Source organism: Hemicordylus capensis, chromosome 4 (assembly GCF_027244095.1).
Source record: "Hemicordylus capensis ecotype Gifberg chromosome 4, rHemCap1.1.pri, whole genome shotgun sequence".
Classification (NCBI taxonomy): domain Eukaryota; kingdom Metazoa; phylum Chordata; class Lepidosauria; order Squamata; family Cordylidae; genus Hemicordylus; species Hemicordylus capensis.
The window spans coordinates 42,602,391-42,629,913 of record NC_069660.1 but is presented as its reverse complement, the minus strand read 5'-3'; the positions used below and the strand labels follow the sequence as shown (position 1 = coordinate 42,629,913).

The window sequence follows — 27,523 nt, the reverse complement described above, 5'->3', positions numbered from 1 at the left end:
GAGATCCTTTTGGAGCTCCTCACCATTTTTTTTGGATTTCACTATATTAAATAGTTTAGTGTCATCTGCAAATTTGGCTACTTTGCTGCTTACCCCAACTTCTGGATCATTTATAAACAAGTTAAAGAGTACTGGTCCCAATACAGATTCCTGGGGGATTGCACTTCTTACTTCCCTTCCCTTACTGTCCAGTTATTCCTACCCTCTGTTTCTTATCCTTCAACCAGTTACCAATCCACACAGGAACCTTTACCCTTATCTCATGACTGCTAAGTTTACTCAAAAGCTTTTGTGGGGGAACTTTGTCAAAAGCTTTTTGGAAATCCAAGTATACTGTGTCAACTGGATCACCTTTATCCACATGCCTGTTGACACTCTCCAAGAACTCCAACAGGTTAATGAAGCTTGACTTGCCCTTGCAGAAGCCATACTGGTTCTCCTTCAGCAAGGCCTTTTCTTCTATATGTTTAACAATTTTGTCCTTAAGTATGCTTTCCATCAAATTTTGGAAAGCATACTTTCCGGCACAGAAGTTAAGCTAACCAGCCTGTAGTTTCCTGGATCCCCCCTGGATCTGTTTTTGAAAATCACAGTTACATTAGTTGCTTTCCAGTCCTCTGGTACAGAGCCTGATTGTAGGGACAAGTTGCATATTTTTTTCTAGGAGATCAGCAATTTCACATTGGAGTTTCTTCAGAACTCTTGGGTGGATGCCATCTGGCCCTGGTGATTTGATAATTTTTAGATTTTCAAGACAATTTAGAACATACTCTCTTATCACCTCAAATTGGCCCAGTTCTTCAGCCTCCACACCTGAGAAGCTCAGTTCCAGAGTGGGTATATGGTCAGTATCCTCCGCCATGGACAGATGCAAATAACTTATTCAGCTTCTCTGCAATCTCCTTATCCTCCTTTTCATACCCTCATCATCTAGGAGTCCGACCTCCTCCCTAGCAGTTTTCCTTCTTCTGATATATTTAAATAAGTTTTTGTTGTTCTCCTTGACTGTAGTGGATTAAAGCTTTTGTCTCAGATTAAGCTCATGTGAGGGAAAGAAATGGTGAATCATCCATGTGGATCTGCCTGGCTAGGCTTCTCCTTAAACTCTTTTGTGTTATTGGTAGGTTCAGAAGTCTTGAACCTCCCTGGGCTTTGGATGGAATTCCAGGGAAAACTCTCTTTATTTTGCTTATGGTTAAGTACAGAAATGTTTCACATGCAAGCCTACACATGGTGAGAAAACTGATAGCTGCTGAATGCCTGAGGACATGTTTGCTCCAGAGAAAATCTCCCTTTGCTCCTCACATTTCCTGAGTTAAAAACCAACTCGGATAGGCTTGTAAAAAGAAAAGAACTTAATTTTTTTGATTCAATTACTACAGACAGCTTCTATCTGAGGCGTTCTCAGCTTTTAGGTACAGTTAAGAATACTCAGTGACATTACAAACATAGGATGTCTTAATGCACACTTAAATTTTTATAGAGGCTTTTGCAATGCCCTAGGTAGGATGAGCGTAGGCTAGTGTTTCTTATTTTAATTACATTACAGGTAAACAACAGAGGTGCTCTTGCTCTGGACCACGGGGCCCCAGCCCGTGGCCTCCAAGGTTCGGGGGGGGGGGGCTCCTGCTGCTGTGAGATTGTTGCGCCGCTGCTGCGAGGCCGAACCACGAATCTTTGCAAGTATTCTAGCTGCTATGTGCATGGCCAGGGAGGTGGGGTTCAACCTGAGCAGGCCTTCCCCTGTGGCTGCGGCGGGTAGAGTGGGAGCGGCCACTGGGCTGACTGTTTGCTCAAGGGTTGCTGAGGCGGACAATCAGCCCAGTGGCCACTCCTGCTCTGCCCAACGCTGCTGCCACGGGGGCGAGGCCTGCTCATGCTCCCACCCGCTCCCCCGGCCACGCACATGGTGGCTAGAATACTTGCAAAGGTCAGCGGTTTGGCCTCATGGTGACAGCAGAGTGTCTTGCAGTGGCAGGGGGCTCACAATGGTGGTGGGGGCCTCATGGTGGGGGTGGACCAAATTACCTAGGTGCACCACTGGTAAACAATAATAGAATAGTATCAGGAATATATCAGGAACCACCCAGAGAACTCGTGTTTTGGGCAGTATAAAAATGTGATAGATAAATAAATAAATATGCAAAAGCACATACATCAAATAAATATAACTTCTAATGCAAAGTCTTACTAAACAAAGTTTTCCCTAAATTAATCTTCCTGAAGCCATAGCCTGGGCTTTCTTTCCTTGAACTCACCAAACTCCAGATGAGAATTTAAGCTTCCTACCCTCCTGTCTTTCAAGGATCTTCAGTATTATTCCATATGAGAAAGCTCCATGCTGGCTTCGACCATGAGGGAGCAAACACCATTGCCCCTCACTAAGCCTTTCTGCACGCACTTCTCTCTGACAAAGACTGCCCTTCTTGTTCCCAGAATTCCCTGCAACCTCTCTGTAGGTCCCACCCACCTGGTGTACTGATTGGCTGCCCTGGAGTTCAACAGTGTGTCTGTCAAGCCCAGAGTTCACTCCCTGTTAATTCTTTAGCGGGAGGGGAGACTGGTCACTACATTGACACTTGTAGCTAATTACGGTATGCTCCTCGAGCTCTTTTTGCAGCCCTTATTTTTCTCTTGCATTTCTTTTACCATAGTTTATGTTCCTTTCTGTTCTCTTCATTTGGGCAGGACTTCCATTTTCTGAAGGAAATCTTCTTCCCTTTTATAGCTTCCCTACTCTTTCTGTTAGCCACCTTGGTGTCCTCCTTAACTTGATGGTACCTTTCCTCCTTCTTGGTATACACTCCGAGCTTCTATTATTGTGGTTTTGAATAAGTTCTATGCTTTCTGGAGTGATTTGACCCTCCTGACTTTCCCTTTCAGCTTCCTTTTTACCAGTCTCCTCATTTTAAAGAAGTTTCCTCTTTTGGAGTCCAAGGCATCTGTGTTGGACTTGCTTGGCAATGCTCCACTCACAAATAAGCTGAATTGAATATGGTCACTATTCCCCAATGGTTTTGCAATTCTGACATCACGCACCAGATCCTGGGCACCACTCAGGATTAAGTCCAAGGTTGTCTTCTCTATAACACATCCCTAGTAACACATTTCCTTTCAGTCGTCGTATTGTCACCAATGATGCTTCTGTGGAGGACTACAGTCCTCCTAAGTTTTGTAGCTTGTTTGAGTCTATTCCTCTCTCTGCTCTGCTCCTGGTTCTACTCTCTTCCCTACTGGTTTATCTGAAACGTTTGCACCCTCACAAACGTTTTCAGTTAAAATGGGAATTTTGCTTACCAAACCAGATACTACCCAGTTTCTTTTGGCAATCCCTCAGGTGTCATTTTAAAAGCTGCTCTGAGACCTTTTGATTTTAAGTGCCAGAAGTTTGGTTCCTGATTGGTTCAAGTGGAGCCTGTCTCTTTTGAACAGGCTTTGCTTGCACCAACATGTATCCCAGTCCCTAACAAATCTAAACTCCTCCCGGCACCGTCTCATCTATGCATCGAGACCCCTCAGCTCTGCTTGTCTCGCTGGCCTTGTGCGTGGAACAGGTAGCACTTCAGAGAATGCTACCCTGGGGGGTCCTGGACTTCAATATGCTACCTGGTAGCCTAAATTTGGTTTCCAGGACCCCCCAACTGAATTTCCCAAAATCTTTGGTGCTTAGGTGCATCACGACAGCTGACTCCTCCCTAGCATTGCCTAACAGCCTATTTAGATGCTGCGTGACATCCGCAGCCTTCACACCAGGCAGGCAAGTCATCATGCAGTCTACATGTTGGTTAGAAACCCATCTCTTTATGCCGCTCCTAGTAGTGGATTGAATCACCCATTACTAGGAGGCCCCCAGCCCTTGGAGGAGTAGTCTCTGTGTGAGAGGATACGGGTGCATCTGTATGAGAGGATACGGGTGCATCACCCAAAGAAGGGGTCCCTTCTAAAGGAGCATTCCCCTCTTCCTCAGACTGATGTCTTCCTCAGACTGATGTCCTCCTTCCCTGAGACCTTCGTTCCCTGAGACCTTCGTTCAGCAGAGGAGGTCTCAGCCTGGGAGTGGGATGCCTCTATCGCATCCCTCACAGTCCCATCCACATACCTCTCTGTCCCCATGAGCTTCTCCAGGTTAGCCACCTTGGCTTTGAGGGAACACACATGTTCCCTGAGAGCCAGGAGCTCTTTGCACTGAGCGCACACGAACAACTTTTGCCCCTCAGGCAGATTGTCATACATGCATCACTCGGTGCAATACATTGGGAAACACTCCCTCCCCTAATGGCATTCTACCTTCACAACTGGTTTTATTGGTTATTTAGAATATAGAGAGCTTGAAAGCTTGATATTCTCTGCAATTGTACGCTAATTAAACATTTTAAGCCCTGTCCTCTAAGAAAATGACAAAAGGTAATACTCACCTTCTCCTCATGCTGGGTATCTCCTTTGTAATAAAGGGGGACAGTTTGTGTACCTGCCTGCACAGTTCTCCACTAAACTCCATGCAAAATTCCTTTGATATCTGTAAGCAAACTCCTGATTGCAAATCTCCACTGGTCTAAGCCTTGTCTTCTTGAGAGCTGCTTCCAAACTTAGCTACTTCAGGAATGTGGCCCCTCCCATAATTCGTGTCACTCACTTGCAGCTAACCCCCACCTGCTCTCCCTCTAGGGACAACTGAAACTACTCTGTTAAAAACAAACCCCTAACCAGCCAGAAATAAAATCCTAGAAAAGACTAGCCCTAACAAACCTAACTTGTCCTTTCCCCCTTGTTTTCATATTTGCTTACTTGCTCTTTCAGAAAGAAAACAAAAGTTTGCTCTCTCCCCTGTTCTGAGCCTTGTCTTCTTAATTGCTGCTTGCAAACCGAGCCGCCTCAGGAATCCCTCTCTTGCTGCACACTTGGAGCTGGGGAGCAGGCTTCACATAGAGATGCAGTATGAGGTCCAGGACAAGTGGAGGGTCAGGGTCCTGGCGACCACCAGTTTTGACTTGGCTGGCCAAACATTGAGGACCCTTGGATATGTGATAAAGAGACTTGGATGCAGCATATTGATGTATTTCAAATCCACTCTAGCAACATGGGATTAAACATATGTGGCTGTTCAGGGCTGCTGCTAATATTTAGGCCTTACCATGAGATAGAGAACATCCTTATGATATTCTTGTGTCTCTCTGTAGGGCTCTTACTTTTGTATATCCATTTGGTGCTACACTAAATGTGATGAAACCAGCAGTGGCCGTTCTGTCTACAGGATCCGTCTGTTTTCCTCTTAACAGACCCATCTTGGCTTTTTATCATTATAAGGTACTATTGCATGGTTGATCAAATACGATTCGGACATTGCATCATACCTTTGTACGTAAATTGTATTACTCGTACTTCTGTGCAGCTTTGGCAGGAAAGCACACCAGTTTACCTTTAGTTGTGTTTTGCTAAAGTAAGAGCACCACCAGGCTGTGTCCTTTGACAGGTAATTGGCCAGTGATTTGAGGGGTGGGGTGGGGGGGTGGGGAGGAAGGTTCACATTGAACAGGTACTTGATTTTTCGCTCAACTTATCAGTTGTTTGTGACTAATAATTATTGTTTTTAAAGCACTGTCAGGACAAAGTGCTGTCATTAAATATACAGGTAGATAAAGACAGGCCCTGCCCCAGGCTTTCAATCTCTTTTACGACTACTTCTTTTTACTGTGTGTTATCATTCTTAAATATAGTATGGTAAAGATAGTGTTGATTTGATTTTTATTTGGATACTTAGCTTGTCCTCCCAAATTCAGGAAGCGTAACATTATGCTCCACATGTGTAAATATTCAACTTAAATGGATAAAAACAAGATAACATGACACACCCCTTAATTCCAGCTACCAAAACCATCCCTAATAAGGATGCCTTGCAGTACATTCTCTCTCTCTCTCTCTCTCTCTCTCTCCAAAGAGCACATGCAAAAAAAAAAGGGGGGGGGAGGAACTATGTGTGTAGGCTCACCTATCATTTGTACAAATTAGGTTTGGTGAACAACTAGATATGCACAAGTAGATGCTTGGTATTCTGAACTCTGAGCTTTTTATTTTGGATACAATTAATTATAATAGCTCACCTTCCTACAGTGGCATTGGAAAAGGCTCACAGGAGTCCAAATTGTCCTTGGTACATGTCAGAATGCCTTGATGCATGCATTGTACCTCTCAGGATTTCCCTTTCTGACTGCACCCTCTCATGCTGCTCTGGAAACTGCTCCCAGATGTCCTCCAGCTTTGTGGAGCAGATTTCCAGTGCACATGGGAGGCTTCAGTAGGAAGGGGTTGGGTATCAGAAATCCAGAGCTGGGCTGGAAGACCTATCCAGGCCTCTTTGGAACCAGGCCATTATTTCCACCATACTTCTCAACTCTTATTTTTCTCGCCTCTCTTGTTTGGATAAATGGAAAGAAATGGATACCAGCGCAGGAGAATCAGTCTTTAACTAGACATCTCTTTTTCCCTTGTCTAGCTGGAGGAAATTATAGACAAAATGCTGCAAGAGGAAGCTGAAGAAAATGGTAGAATGTCTGTCAGGGCAGAGAAAAAGATTAGAAGGAAAATCTATAATCTGTGTGAGACAGATGAGGAGGTAGGGAAAAGAATGGTGTTAGACCACCAATATTCTTAAGTAGATGGGGAAAAATAAGAGCTGAGAAGCCAAAAGAAGTTACTTTACTATATAGACAGACAGGTGTTCTTCCTGGGAGCTGCCTATCAATCTTGGTGGTAGTAATAGTACTGCAGGTATTCTGTTGAAGACAATAAAGGTGACCTGTAGGTGACCTTTCTAGATTGGAAACCCATCTGAAGGGTGGTATTTTTTATTTTTGCACCAGATGTTTATATAGGTTTTGAATGTCATACTTGTTAACCCTTCTGCTGGCTCAAAATATTTGCTCTCTTCTGTGATCATTCAGTTCTATTAAGAAGAAGAATGTAACAGTATAATAAAATTCCTTTACAGTATAATTTAAATCATCTTGCTAAATACACTGGCCTGTGTGAGTTGGTAGCTATTTTTATGAATAACTGCTTTTTTCCTGTCTAAGTAACATGGGGCTTTGCTGTCATCTATGAATATGCTACACATGTTCCTTGGAAAACCCTATTAGCTTAAGGAAATTGAGCAAGAAAATAGTAATGTAAATCAGGATTGATCTGTTTTATTAAGGCAGCAAATTTTGTTTTGGTAGCATCAGTGCTAGTGCTCAAATCTCTAGGTAGTCCAACAACTACCTTCAGAGGTTTATTAAAATAATAATAATAATAATAAATATTTATATATCACTTTTCAAAAAAAGTTTGCGAAGCAGTTTACGTAGAATAATAAATAAGATGATTCTCTGTCCCAAAAGACTCACAATCTAAAAAGAAACATAAGGTAGACACCAACAGCTGCCACTTTAGGGATGCTGTGCAGGGGTTGGAAAGGACCAACCCCAGCACAGGTGGTTTGTAAAAGTATCTGATAGATTGCATAAATTCATGCTCAGTGGTATATTTGAGATGCTCCCATAGAATATTTATAGTCAGTAAAACAGTTTCTATTGATTTCTTGTTTGACAGAATCAAGGTGGCAAGTTAGCTGTCCTTGGATCTTGTCATATGTTCAGTGACCAATATTTGGAAAAAGAAGAAAACAGCAAGATCATGGTGAGCCTTCATTGCCGGGAATGTGTTATACATTAACATTAGTTAATCTTAATAGTGCTCTCAGATGTTCAAATTGTAACATTCACACATATCAAGAGCAACACAAAAACATATTCTAACACTTAGAAGTTAAATGCCATAGCTTGGAGGCTATCCTTAGTGTTCACAAACATCTGAAAGCAAAGGCTCAGAATGGAATGACCCTGTTCCGAGTCGTAACATTCCATGTGCCATTTTGGAGGCATGCTTTTCCTTTGCTGATTTGGTTTTGGCACTAGCTTCAGATTGGCTTGCGATCTCCTTGCTTCTTGCTTGGCTTGTTATCATATAAATCAACTTGACAAGCCAACCAAGAAGCAAGGAGATCGCAAGCCAATTGGAAACCAGTGCCAAAAGCAGTCAGCAAGGGGAAAACCTGCCTCCAGAATGGTGCTCGGAACTTTCCAAGCTCATTCTGTTGGAACAACCAGCTCGACAGATTGTTCTAATAGAACAACGTTCTGGGCATTTGCATTCCATTCTGAGCTTGGAACGGAACACAAATCCCATCCCATGTACATCTTTATCAGTGTCCAATGGCAAACCTTAGATTTGGATTTCAAAGTAAGGCAGGCAGTGGGTGAGAGTAATGTGTAGGGCATGACTTCATGGAGATCTTAAGAGTGGCCAATGTTCTGCTCAGTGCGACCTCAGTGTTAGCAAGCAGGCAGGGCTATTGCACATGTAAAAGGCAGACATGAGACTGTGGAATGTTTCCAATGGAAGTAGCATGAAGCAAGTGCCCACATGCTGCTTTAAGGAGTTGCGCAACAGCCCTCCTCTGTAACATCCTCCTGGCTGCCTTTGACATGCACACCATGCTTGGCATCTTGCTAATGCTGAGGCTGCAGCTTGAAGAATGTTGGCCTCTGTCTGTCTGTCTATCTATCTATCTATCTATCTAAAAAATAAATTAATTAGCATACTTAAAACATTTATACTGTCTCTTTCTACAGAAAATGCTCAGGGCAGCTGGCAAGAAATTTAAAACAATGCATACTCAAAAAATAGCAAAGACCAGCAATAGACACTGGCCGACATCCAGTGCAGCATTGTGTGTCTGTAATTCTGCAGTGTGGGCTGCTGCACCTTTCAGAGGCAGCATCGTGGCTGTGGAATGGGTGGCTGCATAAGCAGGACTTCTGCAGATTTCTGCATTTAGGATAATAGGGAATTCTGTGAAGTGCACTACATGTTCAACTGCCTGTTTTGTGCAGCCCTGACACTATCTTGGAGGGTGCAGCAACCCCACAATGCAGTGTTACAGACCCATAGGGAGCTGCCTTATATCGGGTCAGACCATTGGTCCATCTAGCTCAGTATTGCCTACATAGGCTGGCAGCGGCTTCTCTCAGCCCTGTCTTGGAGATGCCAGGGAGGGAACTTGGAACCTTCTGCATGCAGGCATGCAGATGCTCTTCTCAGAGCGGCCCCACCCCACAAGGGGAATATCTTACAGTGCTCACACATTTATTCTCCCAGTCAAATGCAAACCAGGGCAGAGCCTGCTTAGCAAAGGGGGCAAGTCATGCCTGCTACCACAACACATACTGCTGTGCTGGATGTCTGCCAAGAAATCCATTTGACATCTACAAATCAGTACAGTACTGTTCTGTAACCTGGAATTGAGAAAACAGAGCTGGAATTCAGAAAATGGCTGCAAATGTACAGTACCGCGACTTTTATATTTCTGGGATACCATGTTATTTTAGTGTATAATTAAAGCTCGTACCTTTGTTTAGCATAATCATTATGTTTATCATAATAATTATTCTCAGTCCCGTGTCATTTTGCTGTTGAATTGTGAAATCTGTACCCCACTAGTAATCATTTACTTGTAAATATTGTTTGTATCTGTGTCAAGGAACATCCGCTGTTCTTATGTAATTTTAAAATATCACAAACCTAACAGAGCCCTGTGGTTTCTTAGGATGTTCTTTTCCAGTGGCTTACAACGAGCGACATCCATTTAAACCAGATTGATGCAGAAGATCCAGAGGTAAGGGAAACATCTAATAGTTTAAAATCATAGATAGCTATTGCTAACTCATTAGGCAAATAAATAAATAAATAATCAAAGTCCAATTAGCTTTTAGTCTGGTCCATCATAAAATAAGGTGCCAAGTTTTTATGTGTTTGATTCTTATACTTTTTTTGGTTCCTTCCAAGGACCCTGGCAATCTTAAAGAAAAAGGTTCAGCTGATAGTAGTGGTACCTGCATTGTTCACTGTCTGTTTTTCCATTACTGTACAGTTTAAATTGCTCACCAGTTATATGAATCTAGAGGAACATAATGTGTATTTTTGACTAAATATGTACTACTTACTGCTCAAAACATATTCTCTGCTGCCTGGAGCCGAGGACATCTCTGAGTGGGTTATCCTTCCCACGTGCTTCTAGGCAGGACTAATTGAAAATTGCTGCAAGCCTTAAAAATTTGGACATGATAACCCCACCCAATTCTTTTAGTCCTGCTGTACTCCTAGGCAGACCTCTACAACTTATCTTTCTCAAATTTCTTTAAGGATCAGTCAATCTATTCATATTCCAACCTAATCTCTAACACTTTCTTTCATGCTATAGATCTGCTATTAGTTCATCTTTACTTACTCTTTAAAACAACAACAACCCCCCCAGCTTTTTTCGTTTCTCCTTTCTCTCCCCTCAATCTCTATGTACCTATGGCAGGCCTGCTCAACTTTGGCCCTCCTGCAGATGTTGTCCTACAACTCCCAAAATCCCTGGCTATTGGCCACTGTGGCTAGGGATTATGGGAGTTGTAGTCCAAAAACAGCTGGGGGGCCTAAGTTGAGCAGGCCTGACCTATGGAGTGGTGACAGGCTATTAGGCGCAATTTGCTTCCAAAGGGAGCAAACAGAGCAGGATTCCCGCTGTTCACCCGAGTGCTGGGTTTGCCCCCTCCCGTGGCGCCACCATTAACCGCCCCGCCGTGCATGTAGGGAGAAATAGAGGACACCAAACTGGGTCCCTCCCAGATCAGCAGAGAGAAGAGAGACTGAGCCTAGCCCAGTTAAATCCCAAAGAGCGACTGAGCCAGATAGCATGGGCCAGGCATCCGCCTCGCTCCCACCGCTGCCAAGTGCTCCAGGGCAGTCATTCGTCCTTTCCACTCTAAGCAGTAACAGCTCCAGAGCTTTGGTGGGAAATTTAGGAGCTGCTGCCAGCAGAGGCCGCACTTCTCTGACCTCCACGCTATTGACCATGGACCGCCAGGGAGCAAGAACAGGAGCATGAAGGGGAACTGCATCAACTGCTTAGAGGGATGTCTTATCTATACTGGTGATATCCCTCCTTGGTGCGGCCAGTCAGGGTGCCTCCCCCGTGGGTCCCTCCTCAGTGCCAGTGATTGATCTCCCTCAGGAAACACCCTCTGTGTGGCAAACTTGGATAAGGGACACTTCGGCAGTTTTACATAAAGGGGTAGCTCAAAGGTCCAGAAAGGGAAAGAAGAGGGGCAGGGAAGCATTGTCTTTCCTCTTCATCTCCTTATATGGGGAGCTGTTTTCCAAGAAAGGCTAAGAGGAAGAAAAGGCATACCAAGGGATCCAGACACCCCCCAATCCCCTGCATGCAGGGAAGCCACTGACCATGACGGGGGGGGGGTCATTCTTTGTAGGTTCAGGAGGGGATTTTCCCAATCTTATGTCTAGCGTGCCAATTCCAGGTACCACCAATATGGGCAACCAAGGACCTAATGCACCAATACAAAGTCCTAATACGCCTGTGCCAAATGCCCCGGACATTACAGATGATCTAGACATTACAGTTATACCTGTGGAGGACTTTATAGGGGACACAAGCCAGGATCCTCTGGACAAAGAGGAGGGGGAATGGTCAGATGTCCAAGAAAATCCAGATTCTACCCTGTCTTAATGCCTGCTTGGATAGGAGGACTTTGCAACTCTTGTGAGGAGGACTAAACACGTTGGGGCTTCAATCCATGGCACCTACTGAAACAGTACCTCCCACTAAGGGGGCCCTAGTTTTCCCCAAGCAAAAGAGCAAGGAGCTTGCCCTTCTTCTTCCTGATCTGTTTGCTGATACAGCTAAGGAGGAATGGCTATTAGCAGCTTCTAACAGGAAATCAATAACAGTGGCTAATAAATACTATTGGTTTCAGCAAGAAGTGGCAAATATGTTTAAGGTCCTCTCACGGATGTGCCTGTGGTGCTGTTGCTATCTGGCTCACTGCTCCCCAGAGATGGGGAATCGGCCCTTAAGAACCCAAATGACAAGTGCATAGGAGCTTCATTTAGACGGGCAAATGAGGCATCCTCTTTATCAGGGCCTCAGCTGCAGCATCCATGTTGTCTAATGTGCCAGTAGTTTGGCTGAATGATTTAATTCAGGCTCGTACAACTGATTCAGGCTCGTACAACTGATATGTATAGCCTCAGACACCGATTGGTTAACATACAGAAAGTGCAGGGAGTTGTGTCAGATGCCACATTGGGTTCCATATATTCTGCTTCTCATGCATCTACTGCAACGGTAGTGGGAAGGCATAATTTGTGGGTAAAACACTGGCTTGTAGATCTGACTTCCAGAGCAAATTTGGCTGCAGTTCTTTATGATGGTGTGAAACTATTTGGAGAGGAAGCCCTCGAGGTTGTAGCGAATAGTGGCTTTAAGCCCAGCCTTTGTCTCAGAGCAAGCCCACGTGGGGGAAAGAAAAATGCTGAATCATTCCTCCATATTTGCTCAACAAAGGCTGTTCCTTTAAAACTTAAATTGGTAGAAAATATGCTGCCACCACACCCTAATTATTACAGTTCCCCACCCCCCACCCGGATTTGGGTGAATGTCCAGGGAACTCTCTCCTTCTCATTACCAAATGGAAAAGTACAGAAAACTTCTTCACATGCAGCTTCCACGTGGTGGAAAAACCTGGTAGGTTGCTGAACAATTAACATTGAGGCATGTTGGCACCAGAGTAAAACCCCTTTTCCCTGAGTTAAAAATCCACTCAGAGGCAGGTAAAATCCAAAGAACAAAAAAGAGGAAAAAAACTTTATTCAAAATACTACAGACTGCTTCAGTCTGAGGCTTTCTCAGCTTTTAGTTACAGGTAACATAAACACTCAGTACTTCCAAAGAGCACTCCAGCTGGTATTTGGAGTGGCACACTTTAAAAATCGTGGTTACCCAGTTGCAAAGATAATTCAAAAAGCACCCCCAGTTGCAAGGAACCTTTAAAAGCACCTTTCCAGGGTACAGAAACTTCTACAGAGCCCTGGTTGGATAAAAGGGCTCAGGTTCAGTTCCTCTTAGTTATGTTACAGATATAAACACTATAGACCAGGCCTGCACAACATAAGGCCCGGGGGCTGGATTCGGCCCGCAGGGACTATTTTACTGGCCCCCAGGTATCCTGCAGCAACACAGGAGCTGGATACTGCCTAATAGCACCATCCTGTGCATGCTTTCTCAGTAATATGCTCCATGGTGTACCCAGTGAGGCTTACTCCCATGTAAGCATGCCTAGCATTGCAGCCTGAAAGCAACAACAATTTAGGGAGAGGAGAGGACTTGGCATTTGTTTGGGGCTGGCATGCACTCTAGGGGCCCCACTGATTGAGCAGGGACAAGACCTATTTTCTGGCCACTATCCTTGGATAAAACAATGGGTCCGTTGACAGGGGAAATAGAGCCACAAGTAGCTAATAATATTTAATTATAATGCGCAAAAAATGTGACTGCGGCCCCTGCACACCAAGTTGTGGATGGTTCTGGCCCACCAGGGCATTTGGGTTGTGCAGCCCTGCTATAGACCAATTGTAAGGATTTGCAATAGTTCAAAATCAAAAGAAATCTAACGCAGGCTACTTAACACATGGTTCCTGGTTAAACCTTTCCCTGAAGCCAAAGCCCTTGGCTTCCTTTTCCCTTGAACTCACCCCAAACTCCAGGAGATAATTCAAGTTTCCTGCAATCCTGTCTCTCAAGGATCTGCAGATGTCTTTCCATGAGAGAAGTCTCCAGGCTGGCTGTTGGCCATGAGGCCACCAGACTTCATGGCTGGTGCTCAGGAAGCCTGCTCCCCATCTTCTCTCATTGTCCTCATGGCTCCTTCTGAGAACAAAGACCCCCCCCCTTCACTTCCTGCCGCCAAGCCCTCTAGGTCCCGGTCAACATGTCCTGAGTGGCTGATCCCTAGAGGTCACTTCCTTACAGACAGGACAGGGTTCACTTCCAGTTCACTCTTTAGGGGAGGGAAGGGCTGATCACCACAGAGGTATTAGTGGAGTCTAAGAAAAGCATAAGACAATGCCACTGCCACCTGCTCCATACTGTCAAGAATGCCCTCCCCCCAGGAGGCAGTTTCAATATCAATTTCAGCCCTTTTGGTCATTCCGGCCCTGCTTTTGAGGGAGGGATAGAGACTTCAGGTCTTACCACCCCCAATGGAACAGTCAGTGGGGGGCAAGAGCATCCAACCAGAACTGGAAGGGGTTTTCAAACCAACCCAGACCTCGGAAACAATAATGACTTATATATAGCAGGCCTGGGGGCGCCTGTCGGCTTTCTCCCAGACATGGGAAGAAACAACCACAGACCATTGGGTCTTGACCACCATTGCGACAGGCTACAAAATAGAACTGAGGGCTATTCCTCCTAACAAGTTTCTCCCCACACCTCACTCTCGGCCTTTCAAGGTTTGCTAGACACCATACAACACTTTTTGGACATACTGTAAATGCTATAGAGTTGGTTCCCTCCTCTCAACGAGAAGAGAGAATTTATTCAATACTGTTTACAGTGCCCAAGAAGGACAAGTCCCTCAGGGCGGTCTTGGAATTAAAGTTCCTGAATTGTTGGGTCCCTAAGCACAGGTTCCACATGGAAACTTTGCGCTTCATAACAGATGCCTTACAGCATCTAGACCTACTGATGTCCATAGATTCAAAGGAGGCATGTTTGCACGTGCAAATCCACCCCACCAGTTGGCACCTGCTACACTTGTACAAGTGCTACAGGGTACATTATCAGTACAGAGCTCTCACTTTCAGGATCTCATCAGTCCCAAGGGTATTTACAAAGATACTGGCACCAGTGATAGCACACCTGAGACTCCAGGGTGTCTGGTTATTTTTTTGCCCACTTAGACAACATCCTCTTGAAATTGCCATCGATTATAGTAACCTCAAGGGGCCTACAGCCTACCCTACAGATGCTGGACCAACACGGGTTTCTCATAAATGGGGAAAAGCCACTTAGAACTGTCTTCTCAAATATCACACCTGGGTGCACAAATAGATACTCAGGAAAACAAGCTCTTCCTCCCAGAGGAGCATCTACAAACTTTAGATGGTAGTAGCAGCAGTAATATTTGACGGGGAGGCCAGGCTCCTATCCTTAGTGTGACTTCTAAGCCTCATGGTAGCGGTCCTGGATTCCGTACCTTGGACCAGGTACCATCTGAGAACTCTTCAATGGTTCCTGCTTCCCTTTCAGAATCCCATTGGGTGGAAGTTCAATATAATAGTAGCAGTACCTCACTACATCCTACATTCACTACAGTGGTGAATAACGGATTACAGTCTACAGAGGGGGAAGTAGTTCCTTGATCCACCCCAGGTCATTGTAACAACAGCAAGATTGGATGGGGAGTGCACTGCCAGTGCAGGTCAGCCCAGAGACAATGGTCCACAACAGACTCCTTACACAACATCAACTTGTTGGAGCTCCGGGAAATCCCTCTGGCCCTATTGTCATTCCAGGACATAATTCGTCACAAACGCGTTGATCAGGACCAACAACACAACAGTGAAGGCCCACATAAACAGACAGGGCAGGAGCAGATCAAGATCACTACAGATGGAGGAAACAATGATAATGTCTTGGGCAGAGAGCCACCTAGCTTCAATTATAGCTCACCATGTCCAAGGAGATCTCAGTTCAATCACAGACTGGCTGAACTGGGAACAGCTACTACCAGAAGAGTGGGCACTCAACCTGAGGATCTTCCGGAGAACCACTAAATGCTTTGGGATGCCAGAAGTCAATCTATTTGCATTTACTCTCAACACTCAACTCCCCAGGTTCTTCACACACTTCCCATGCCCACAAGCAGAGGCAGTGGACACTCTATTAATGCAATGGTCATTGGGTTTCCTCTATGCATTCCCCCCGACACCTCTTCTCACACACTTCCTATGCAAAGTTCGACTGCTCAAGGCCCAGGTCATACTTGTAGCTCCATACTGGCCCAGGAGACCATGGTTTGTGGAACTGTTTCACATGGCCACGGAGAAACCATGGTTTCTACCAGTATGGGCGGACCTGCTACATCAGGGACCAGTAGAGCATCACAATCCAGGTTGGTTACAGCTAGCTGCCTGGAGACTGAGTGGGGAATATTGAGTCAGCAGGCTATAATGACAGTGTGTTGATTACTATCTTGGCTTCCACAAGGGATTCTACAAAGCGAATTTATCAATATACATGGAGAGCTTTTCTTCATTGGCCAGCCAGGCACTCAATTCTTCATGGCACAGCAAATAGAAAAACACCTGCTGACTTTTCTTCAAGAGGGTTTAGATAAGGGCTTCAGCAAATATGCTGAAGCGCTAGGCAGCGTCTCTAGCAGGGCTCATCTTGGGGCTTGCTAGAGGGAGGGTACAGAACCATCCTCACCTCAAAAGATTCCTGAGGGGGCCAACCCTTCTCTCACCTATGGTAGTTCATTGGAACTTACACACCGTTCTGAGGGCACTATAGGTTTCACTATTTGAACCAATACGTTCCATCCCTCTGAGGGTCCTTTCATTTAAAACTGCATTGCTGATAGCGGTGACTTCTGCATGCAGAATCTCAGAACTGCAAGCCTTGTCTGCCCACAAGAACCTGTGCATCTTTTCAGCTGACTCGGTATGCCTCGTACCAGACCCTTTCCCCCGTCCCAAGGTGACATCATCATCTCACCACTCACAGGACGTTATTTTGCCATCTTTTTGTCCCAGGCCAGTACACCCATTGGAAAGGGCATGGCACAAACTGGATGTTCGGAGATGCCTCAAGTCGTATTTGAAATGCACAGAGGGATTCATGAATACAGAAGCTCTGTTTGTTAGTTTTCTTCCGGCTTCTATGGGCAGCCAACTCTGCACCAACTATTGCCACATGGATCCATGTGTGTATTGCGTTAGTGTATGAATCCCAGCACCTACGCTCCCCTGAACACATTCTGGTAAATTCCACAAGAGCAGCGGCTACATCTGCTGCCTTCTCCACAAATGCTCCAGTTCAGGAGATCTGCAGAGCTGTCATGTGGAAGGCACCATCAACCTTCAGAAAGTACCATAAAATTGATTTGTATGCTTCCCAGGCAGCATTCGTTTTCAGGGTGCTGCAACAGGTACTTCTCCGGAGTAGGCAAGGGCGCTCCCTCCCAGAGAGTGTTATGGCCAGAGCTGTGGTATGTCCTACTCAGAGATGTCCTCTGCTCCAGGCAGCAGAGAAAGGAGCACTGGTTCACTCACCGTGAAGACTTCTTGCTGCTGGAGCTGAGGACATCTCGGCTCTCCCAGGCAGTGTCCTGGCTGACTACATGGGAAACTTAAGCATCCTGGGATCTACACAGGCTTATACTGTTGTTTGCCTTAAGTTGGGTTGATGTTATCTTCATACTACTGTTTTTTATGTCTTTAAAAAATATTCTTACCTTAGTTCTACCAGTTGTGTATATATAAGTTCTACTCTATCCTAGCAGGGTAGGGTCTGCAATGTTCTCACATTCGGCCTAAAAGAACTGGGGCAGGATTATCCTGTCTGGGTTCTTAAGGCTTGTAGCAGTTTTCAATTAGTCCTGCCTAGGAGCACATGGGAAAGATAACCCACTCAGAGATGTCCTCGGCTCCAGCAGCAAGAAGAAGCCTTCACGGTAAGTGAACCAATGCTCCTATTTGATTCATATATCATGAAATGCATATAAGTATACACCATGCTGACTATCCTTCCAGATGGTACAGATTAAAATCCACACGGTTAAGCTGCAATTTATTGTGGGATAAATGTCTTAAGGCCCTTATTATTTTTATTTTATTTTATTAAAACTCTTTGGCTACTTATGTAATTGGAAAACTCTATTTTTACCACCAGTTCTCTCTGCATGATTTTTTCAGATATCTGATTATACAATGCTTCCAGATATAGCCACTCTGTCAGACCGACTGCGAGTTTGCCTGCAGGAGGGAGATGAGAACCCACGAGACTTTACAACACTTTTTGACATGTCTGTTTATCAGATGGATACTACAGCACTCCCCAAAATAATCAAGTCAGTATCTGTGGTAACTTCTGCTTTTCTCAGCCCACCCTCCCTGTGTGTTTTGTTGAAGAATATATCTGTTGATTGTTCACTAGGGTTTAGGCAATGAACATTGGGCATAATACATTTGAACTTATGTTATAAGCCACCAGTTGAAAAGGTGGATGCATTTTGTAAACATCCCTAAAGCTTATCCAGGGCCATTGTTGGGGTTCAGCATAACTGGGCAACTGCTGAGGGCCCCTAGCCAGTGGGGCACCCCAGTGGGGCACTTGTTCCTAGCTCTTTACTGGTGATGATGGAGTGACACTCAGCAGAGAAAGTTGCTCTGTCATCATTGCCTCTTACCCATTTCTTCTGGAAAGGTAAGCCCCATCACAGACCTTAGTGGGGGTTCAGTTACATTAGGAGGGAGCCAACGGAGGGCATTTTGCCAAGAGCCCCATGAAACATGCATCCAGTCCTGATCCTTCTTATAGTTTGGCATAGTTGGTGATAGGGATGTGCATGAAACACGATTTGGAAACTGAATCATGGCACATCCCTTTAAAATGGAGGGATCACACATCCTCTTACATAGGGGAGAGCAGGTCCATACCTGCTCCTCCTCCACTCACAGGTACTTCTGTATCTGCGGTGTGAACCACCTAGACCCTTTAGAGACAGGGGGTATATAAATTAATAAATAAATACTAACAGGCATATTGTCCACTTTTTTTTTTACACTATCTTTACCACTTGGTAGGTCTTATGAACAGTTGAATGTGAAATATGAACCACTTCAGCTAATTCAACCTCAGTTTGAAACTCCACTACCTGTTCTCCAACCAGCAGTGAGTATTAGTGCCATTTGAGTATAGTATAATAGTGGGTGTATAGGCAAAACAAATATTTTCTTTGAGAGGGGGGAAATCAAGCAAGGTTTCTAAAATTAGATTGCAGGCATATATCTTGTAGAGCAGGACTGCATACATTCGGACCTCCTACAGATGTTGGACTACAACTCACATCATCCCTGACTATTGGCTGCTGTGGATGTTGGGAGTTGTAGTCCAAAAATGGCTGGAGAGCTGACATCTTGCTGCCCTGTTGGTGGAGTGTGAAATGGCCTTTGTATGAGATGTGGGTATTGAATTATTTCAGAGCCTGGGTAGTTGACACTACATAAATGTGCTGAGAAGGAGTTCAAGGTTTTCTGAGCAGCAAGGGAGGATACAGGCAGGATGTCTTGTTAGGTGGCTAAAAGTTAGTTTTAGTGAGGGGGTAGCAGGAAATAAGAACAGAGTTGTTGGATGAAGCAGAGCCACAAATAACCGTGTAGGTAATGATCAGTTTGTTTTTAGGGAAGTCAATGTCTGACATTCTGTGCAATGCAAAACAGGCAGTTCTGAACCACCTATGGAGCTGCTGGCATCTAAACCAACACCTGCAAGAGTGAACTTGCGTGAATACTTCAAATTGCACATGTACAACTGTGCTTCCTTTGGAAATAATGGCGGTATCATTGCACACATGTACTTGTGCAATTTTAAATATTAGTGTAGGAGTTTAGACAACTGCCTGCCTTGCACTTCACAGAATGTAAGCCATTTGTAAAGTGTGCTGTAGTGTTGGTTTCGACTCCTGGCGACCAGAGAGCCCTGTGGTTGTCTTTGATAGAAATCAGGAGAGGCTTACCATTGCCATCAGTGTGAGATGATGCCTTTCAGCATTTTTCCTATATTGCTGCTGCCTTATATAGGTGTTTTCCATAGGCTGGGAAACATACCAGCAGGGATTTGAACCAGCAACCTCTGGCTTGCTAATCAAGTCATTTCCCCGCTGTGCCATTAGGTGGCTGTCATCTTCTACAGTATCTTGGATGTTGAGGAGATATATAAGATTCTAAATACAATCTGTTTATAAACATGGAGAAGCTTGACCTTTCTGTTTCCAACTTTTAGAGAGACAGGGAAATAGAGCATAAGAATTATGTTGAAAGGAAAGCAAGAAAAGGAAGGAACCATTCTGACCTCTTGTTTCCTAACGCCAAGTTTCAAACCCTATAGGCTGAGAGCGTAATCTGGACTTTGGGAGATAAGATTAGTTATAGAAATTCGATATCAAGAATATAATATGTTGAAACTGGTACTTCTGACTTTGAGGAATGAAGACACAACACTTTGCCCTCAGTTAAGCCTTTCCTCCCTTCCCTGCCACAAGTGGACATTCTGCACATTGCCATAGGAGGTTCTAAATCGCCCACGCTGCTGCAGACATCTAAAGCAACACCCTCAGTTTGTTTTTTATGGAAGTCAAATGGCTGACAGCCACCTAATGGCGCAGCGGGGAAATGATTTGATTAGCAAGCCAGAGGTTGCCAGTTCGAATCCCCGCTTTTCCCAGACTATGGAAAACACCTATATTGGGCAGCAGCAATATAGAAAAAATGCTGAGAGGCATCATCTCGCACTGTGCGGGAGATGGCAATGGTAAACCCCTCCTGTTACAGTAGAAGATATTCCCTACTTTCAAGAACCTCTAGTATGGGAAGATGAAGTTAGATCAGCACTCCGGTCATTACCAAGTCGGAAGGCTACAGGCATTGATGGAATAGCTACAAAAATATGACAGGCAACAGAAGAAGAAACAAACAGTCAAGGCTCTAACCAAACTATGCCAGCAAATTTGGAGAACAACACAGTGGCCAACAGATTGGAAGAGGTCAGTCTACATACCCTTACCAAAGAAAAGAGACTTAACAGATTGTGCAAACCATCGCACAATATCCTTAATTTCACATGCCAGCGTGGTATAGTGGTTAGAGTGCTGGACTTGGGCCGGGGAGACCCGAGTTCAAATCCCCATTTAGCCATGATACTAGCTGGGTGACTCTGAGCCAGTCACGTCTCTCTCAGCCTAACCTAGTTCACAGGGTTGTTGTGAGGAGAAATTTAAATATGTAGTACATTGCTCTGGGCTCCTTGGAGGAAGAGCGGGATATAAAATGTAATAAATAAATAAATAAATAAATAAAATAAACATGCTAGCAAAATAATGCTCAGGATCATCCAACACAGATTAGAGCCATATGTGGAAAGGGAAATGCTGGATGTTCAAGCTGGTTTCAGAAAAGGCTGGGGAACAAGAGACATCATTGCTGATGCATGCTGGATAATTGAGAAAGCCAAAGAATACCAAAAAGAAGTCAATATGCGCTTTGACTACAGAAAAGCCTTGGATTGCATTGACCATGTCAAGTTGTGGAATATCCTTAGGAAAATGGGCGTTCCAGGACGTCTCATTGTTCTCATGAGAAACCTATATACAGGAGAGGAGAGCTGGTCTTGTGGTAGCAAGCATGACTTCTCCCCTTAGCTAAGCAGGGTCCACCCTGCTTGCATATAAAAGGGAAACTAGAAGTGTGAGCACTGGAAGATCTTCCCCTCAGGGGATGGAGCTGCTCTAGGAAGAGTAGAAGGTTTCAAATTCCCTCCCTGGCTTCTCCAAGATAGGGCTGAGAGAGATTCCTGCCTGCAACCTTGGAGAAGCCACTGCCAGTCTGTGAAGACAATACTGAGCTAGATGTACCAATGGTCTGACTCAGTATATAGCAGCTTCCTATGTTCCTATGACAAAAAGCCACAGTTCATACGGAACATGGTGAAACAGACTGGTTCCAGATTGGCAAAGGAGTAAGACAATGCTGTATATTTTCTCCTTCTTTATTCAATTTATATGCTGAACATATACTGAGAGAAGCTGGATTGGAAGAAGATGAGTGCGGTTTTAAAGTTGGAGGAAGAAACATCAATAACCTGCACTACGCTGATGACACCACTCTTATAGCTGAGAATGCGGATGATCCGAAGCTCCAGTAATGAAAGTCAAGGAGCATAGTGAAAAAATGGGACTATGACTAAATTTCGAGAAGACTAAACTAATGACAATGGTAGGGATGTGCAAAAAGGTTTGACGTCGAACACATTGATGCTTTTGAACTTTGGTGCTGGAGAAGACTTTTGAGGATACTATGGACAGCCAGGAAAACATACAAATGGATCATAGAACAAATCAATCCAGAATTTTCAACACGAGGCACAAATGACCAGGCTCAAACTATCATACTTCGGACACATTATGCGAAAACCTAGCTCCCTTGAGAAGTCCATAATGCTGGGGAAAGTTGAAGGAAAGAGAAGAAGAGGACGACCATCAGCATGGTGGATTGACTCTATTACGACAGCAATGAATGCACCACTGAGAGACCTTAAAAGCCAAGTTGAAGAGAGATCATCCTGGAGAGAATCTATCTATGTGGTCACTAAGAGTCGACACCGACTTGACAGCACTTAATCAATCAATCAGTCAATCAATCAATCTAGAATAGCTAATTATTTACTGAGGTTCACATACTATAAACTAGATACCAACGCTGAGGGCTTGTCAGGTGACTTCATTAGAGCCTGCACATATATCCCACACACCCAGCCCTTCCAAAAGTAAGGTTGGGCATAATCATTTCAGCTCTTCTCTTGCTAGGTTTTTCCACCTGCCTTCAGAGAGTTGCCTCCTCCCAGCCTGGACCTGTTTGATTTGGATGAAACTTTCTCTTCGGAGAGAGCTCGTCTTGCCCAAATAACAAACAAATGTAAGTATTGCTAAACTGATTTGAGAGCTTCCCCACCCCCAGTGTAACAGGGTGTAACTGAAAACATGGAGGATTAGAACACTTCTGTTGTGCACCCAGCAGTTTTCTCAGTTGAGCTATAGCTTCAAGCTTATGGTTGGTGACAAACAAATCTTTAGCTTTCCACGTTGTTTACCAAATGGATTAAATACTGTAGGTTGACTTTTCCTCTTTTAAGCCTGTATCCAAATGCCAGCCTCCTGTTGGCCATTTGTGCCAGGAACCAAATGCCATATGAGTTCCAATCCACCATTTAAGGATCCCTAACCAAGGGACCTGTTACTGCTGATGCATACTTGTAACATGTGGATGACCATTAGCAAGCTTCTGTGCATCTCTCAGCTCCTAGACATGTTAATGCTTTTTTGTCAATAGTCTTTTGATCTCCCCCGCCCCTTACCACTGTTTGGCAGTTGAATAAACATTCATGCAGCATAATTTTAATAAATAGTCTAGCTTCACTTTAAATGAGAGTTGTCAAGTCTTGGTCACAATATAACATTATGCACTTCTTAAAATAAATGATTTGTAAATGCCTCTCTCATCTTCTCTGGTCCAGCCCCATATTCATAGCACTGTACATATCTCATCACTTCTCCCTTTACAGTATTACAAAAAGACAGCCCTTCTTCTGTCCCCTTGGTAAAGACTCTGGTCCATGTCCTGATCATCTCTCACCTCGATTACTGTAATCATCTCTTCTCTGATATTTCAGTGTCTCGCCACTGTCCAGAACTCTGCTGCTCCAATAGCCCATGTCTCTTGTTCCGACCATATTACATTCCTCTGGAAATCTTTAGATTGACTTACATATAAAAAGCTGCCTTGGTTAATTTAATACAGTATTGTCTACACGGACACGTAGTGCCCGTGTTTCAGACAGGTATCTTACACAGCCTTTCCCAGGTTTCAGACAGGTATCTCCCAGCCTTACTTGGAGATGTCAGGGAATGAACCTGGGATCTTCTGCATGTGCTGCACCATGGAGCTACAGACCTGCTGCCTTTACAGTGGCTTTCTGCCTGCTCCTAGATCCCGCACAAGCTTCCAATCCTTACATTCAACTTCTTTTGTGGCCTCAACACCACCACCCCCTTATCTCTCTGCTCTTATATCCTGACAGATGCCTGCCTATGACCTTCATTCATCCAGCTCCCCCATCCTTGGCTATCCTGCTTGCTTAAGTGACTCTAACCTTTCTCCTTTGCTGCCCGTTATGCCTGGAACCATTTCCCAGGATGCCTCTGTAAAGCTACTTCTCACTTTTATATCCTGCCTTAAACCCCACATATTCCATCAAGCTTTTGGTCTGATCTTCTAGTCTCCATACTACAGTGTTAATAAGCTTAAATAAATGTACATGAAATAACTGCAGCTCTTCCCCAGGCTTTCCTTGCATTTGCTTCCCTCCCCTTCATAGTATTCCATTTAAATTGTGAGTCAATTGTGAACATGGACCTGTCTTCTTCCTTCATGTAAAGTACCAGACACATGGATGGTGATATATAAATAATAATGGGTGAGGCGGATCATTGATGGTAACATTAGGTCTTTAAAGCTGTTTTCTCCTTTGTTATCTGATTTTAGAAAGTGAGGTATTCTGCATGCTTAATACTTATGGAGGCTTGAATCATCGTTTCAAACAGTTTTTGCATCTCTGAGTTGTCGCACTTCTTTTGCGTTCTTAGGTACCGAAGATGATCTGGAATTCTATGTCAGAAAATGTGGCGATATCCTAGGAGTGACAAGTAAACTTCCAAAGGAGCAGCAAGATGCCAAACACATCCTGGAGCACATTTTCTTCCAAGTGGTGGAGTTCAAGAAGCTAAATCAGGTTTTATTGAACGTTTCCCTTGTAGCAATGTCTGATGTTTCAGGGAGTGATATAAAAGACAGGGTTCAGGGAACCCTGAACCTTCCTGGGCTACTGTGGAGACACATTAAGATCAATCATAAACCAGAACTTGATTTATCTAATTTGATTTTAAAATTCTGTGCCAACAGCTCTCACACTTCACATTTAGAAATTCTTCTTCCAGCTTTTTTATTATTCTGCAGTGCTCCTTTATATAAAGCAATATTGCAAATATCTAGGTGGTATTTACACATAGGCCAAGTATACATGTAATGTTTTTGATCTTCAGATGTGATTATGCAACCTGGAATCTCCCCGCCTGTTTGTGTGCCCTTTCCTTTCCTCTCATATGCAAATTGCTTCCCCTACAGAACTAATTCTGGTGCAGATTAATTTCTAACCAGGGTTACAAATTAGGTTGAGATGAACAAGGATTAGTATTAACATTGCTGCAGACCTAACCCTGCAGTGTGGCCAGCTCTGAAAAGGGGAGGGGAGGGAGAAACATATGGTGAGGTGGGGAGGAAAGAGTGCGTCAACTGGCAAGGTTGTCTTTATCTCCTGTGTTTAAGGGTTCAGGAACATTACATTTGCCCCCAGATAGTTTGGGAGCGGCAGACCTTCACTTGTTTTTACTTCTGCTCCCTATCACTAAGCAAGGAACAAGTGGAGGTGCACACATCCATCTTTTGAACAGAGGTACCGTATATACCTCTGCTTCTTTGACCAGGTTTTCTTTCACGAAAACCTGTACATTTGTAGTGGGAATACCTGAATAATGTACTTTAAAGTGATGGCCCTAATGTTGCTTTGTACGTATTCTCTAAGTCAGTGATCGTCACTGTTTTTGGATTGGGGTCCAATGCACTGCCCCAGGCGCAGCCCCCCTCTTTTGGGGGTGTGCGTGCACACTGCATTGTGTAATCCAGGCTGGTGCTAGCCACCTTGGCACTGGCCCCAGCCTCTGACATGCCTCTCTTGGACTCTCCAGTGGTGGTGGTGGTGGATGAGGAGGGAGAGGCACATGTGCAGGATCTGCAGCAGGAGGGGAGAGAGAGAGTAAGTGAGAGAGAAAATGGCACTGCAGCGGGGGTGGGGGAGGAGGGAAGAGAGAGAATGTGCTGCAGCAGCAGAAAGAACAGGAGTGGGAGTAAGTGCGTGCAAGAGAGAGATTTTATGCGCTTGAGGCGGCCATGCAGCAGCTGGAGGAGGAGAGGGAGCAGTAAGCTAGAGGCCACCACTGGAGTCTGTGTGGGCCGCCATTGGCCCACAAGCCATGCAATCAAGAACAGTGCGCCACGTATTCTGTACTAGGTTTTTGTTTGTATATGCAAATAACAGATGCCACTCAGATGTCACCCCACGTCTTGTCCTTGGTTGGGGTTCCTCTTTATTTCTTCAGGTGAAATTTATTGCCTTGTTAAAAGAGCAAGTAACCTTCAGTGTCACTCATGATAGTTATAGACAATTTCCAGTCCTTCAAGCAGTATGTTGTTGATACTGCTTGAGATAATACAGTTGCTCTCTTGCTTGTCCCCCTGGGACTCATAAGCAGTGCTTATACTTTCTTTGTGGGTGGGGAAGGAAATCGCAAGCATTGTATGCCCAGCACTCTAAAGACAATTGGACAAAAAGAACCCCAAAACTTAAGACAATTAAGAAGTGCAATAGCAGTGCTGGTGGAGATTACCTCCAGTTAGGCAGTAACAAGTGAGCTGAACTAAACTATTGCTGCAGTACAACACACTGAACTTAAATTCTTGTTCGTTAATTATTGCATCACTAAATACTGACCTGCAAGACACAAAGATCTTTCTACATTTCTTTTAATAGGTATTAAAAATGTGCCAGTGCAGAAGTAGAAAGAGCTTCTGGAGTTCTGGAGTGACATGTTTTGACAAATATCCCCCCCCCCACTTTTACAGGAACATGACATTGATACAAGTGAAGCTGGATTCCAGAGTGGCTTCTGAACACTAAGATAACTCTGATGGAGAAGGGGACTTGTACTACAGTTTCTCCCACTCTACGGTCGATAAACTGGTTTACTTATTCCTGCTATTTTTTTGTGCCCTAAGGTATCTTGTAAGTATGTAGATAGTTTAAAAATTCAATGCCAAATGAGTAATTGCCTTACAAGCAGCAATAATTTTACTATTTTCTTTGTAAGAAATGTCCCATATTTAATGTGTTTTTAAAAAAATAAAGGTAGCATTTTATATAACTTGTAGTCCTTGCTTCTGGCTGTATTCTTTTGGATTAAATTTTGAATTGAAGTCTTTATAACAGGTAACTGACGAAAGTTTTATGTTTGAATATGTAAGAAAGGTATGCAATAGAAAAGAAGCAATTCATGATTTTCCTTCCTAGTTTCTGTAATGAGCGAACTACAGTTGTCCCCCTGCCAACTGCAAAGGTGGTTGGTGAATTCGCAGTTGACAAGGCATTGAAATGAATGGGAAACGGGATTAGGGGAATCCAAAGTGTCTAAAATCACACCAAAAAGGTTAAAAAATATCTCCGACCCCCATAAATGACACCCCAACCCCCAAAATCACCCACTGACCCCCCATAAATGACCCCTGACCCTCAGATTGATGCTGTGACCCTAAAGTCAGCCATTAAAAATGGCTGAAATTTTTTTAAATGGCGCCAACCACAAATACTCAAGTCACGGTTGGCAAGGGGTGGCAGTTTGCCAGTTGTGGTTACTCAAATCTGCGATTGGCAAACCCACGGTTGGTGAGAGACAACTTTATATGCCCTTAGGTAGAGTGAGTATTGTCACAAACCTCACTTAGTCTGACTATATGCCCCTCCCCCATAATTGGGCCTGGAACATTTATTGAAGTTACATCTTCTGTTGTTTTACTGTCATGAAGCCCTACTGCATCTGGGCCCTTTAACTGCTATTGGCCTACAACTCCCATCATCCCCAGTCACAGTTGCTAAGGATGATGAGAGCTTTAGGCCAATAGCTGGCAGGATGCAGTT

The 27,523-nt window shown here is 44.2% G+C and overlaps 1 protein-coding gene across 5 annotated transcripts in view; it reads left to right on the top strand.

Annotated features, from left to right (window-relative positions):
• IFT52 (intraflagellar transport 52) overlaps nucleotides 1-26,759 on the top strand; it is a 34,053-nt gene extending 7,294 nt beyond the window's left edge. For 3 of the 5 annotated variants that reach the window (XM_053249558.1, XM_053249557.1, XM_053249560.1), the window contains 9 exons: nucleotides 5,178-5,304; nucleotides 6,491-6,610; nucleotides 7,588-7,674; nucleotides 9,644-9,712; nucleotides 17,860-18,014; nucleotides 18,751-18,838; nucleotides 22,527-22,635; nucleotides 24,363-24,508; nucleotides 26,455-26,759. In XM_053249558.1, the coding sequence (XP_053105533.1) occupies nucleotides 5,178-5,304; nucleotides 6,491-6,610; nucleotides 7,588-7,674; nucleotides 9,644-9,712; nucleotides 17,860-18,014; nucleotides 18,751-18,838; nucleotides 22,527-22,635; nucleotides 24,363-24,508; nucleotides 26,455-26,502 (949 nt within the window). In that variant the 3' untranslated portion in view covers nucleotides 26,503-26,759. The remainder of the gene's footprint in view (nucleotides 1-5,177; nucleotides 5,305-6,490; nucleotides 6,611-7,587; nucleotides 7,675-9,643; nucleotides 9,713-17,859; nucleotides 18,015-18,750; nucleotides 18,839-22,526; nucleotides 22,636-24,362; nucleotides 24,509-26,454) is intronic. The other 2 variants (XM_053249559.1, XM_053249561.1) reach the window with 2 other exon arrangements.
• Nucleotides 26,760-27,523: the final 764 nt, after the last annotated feature.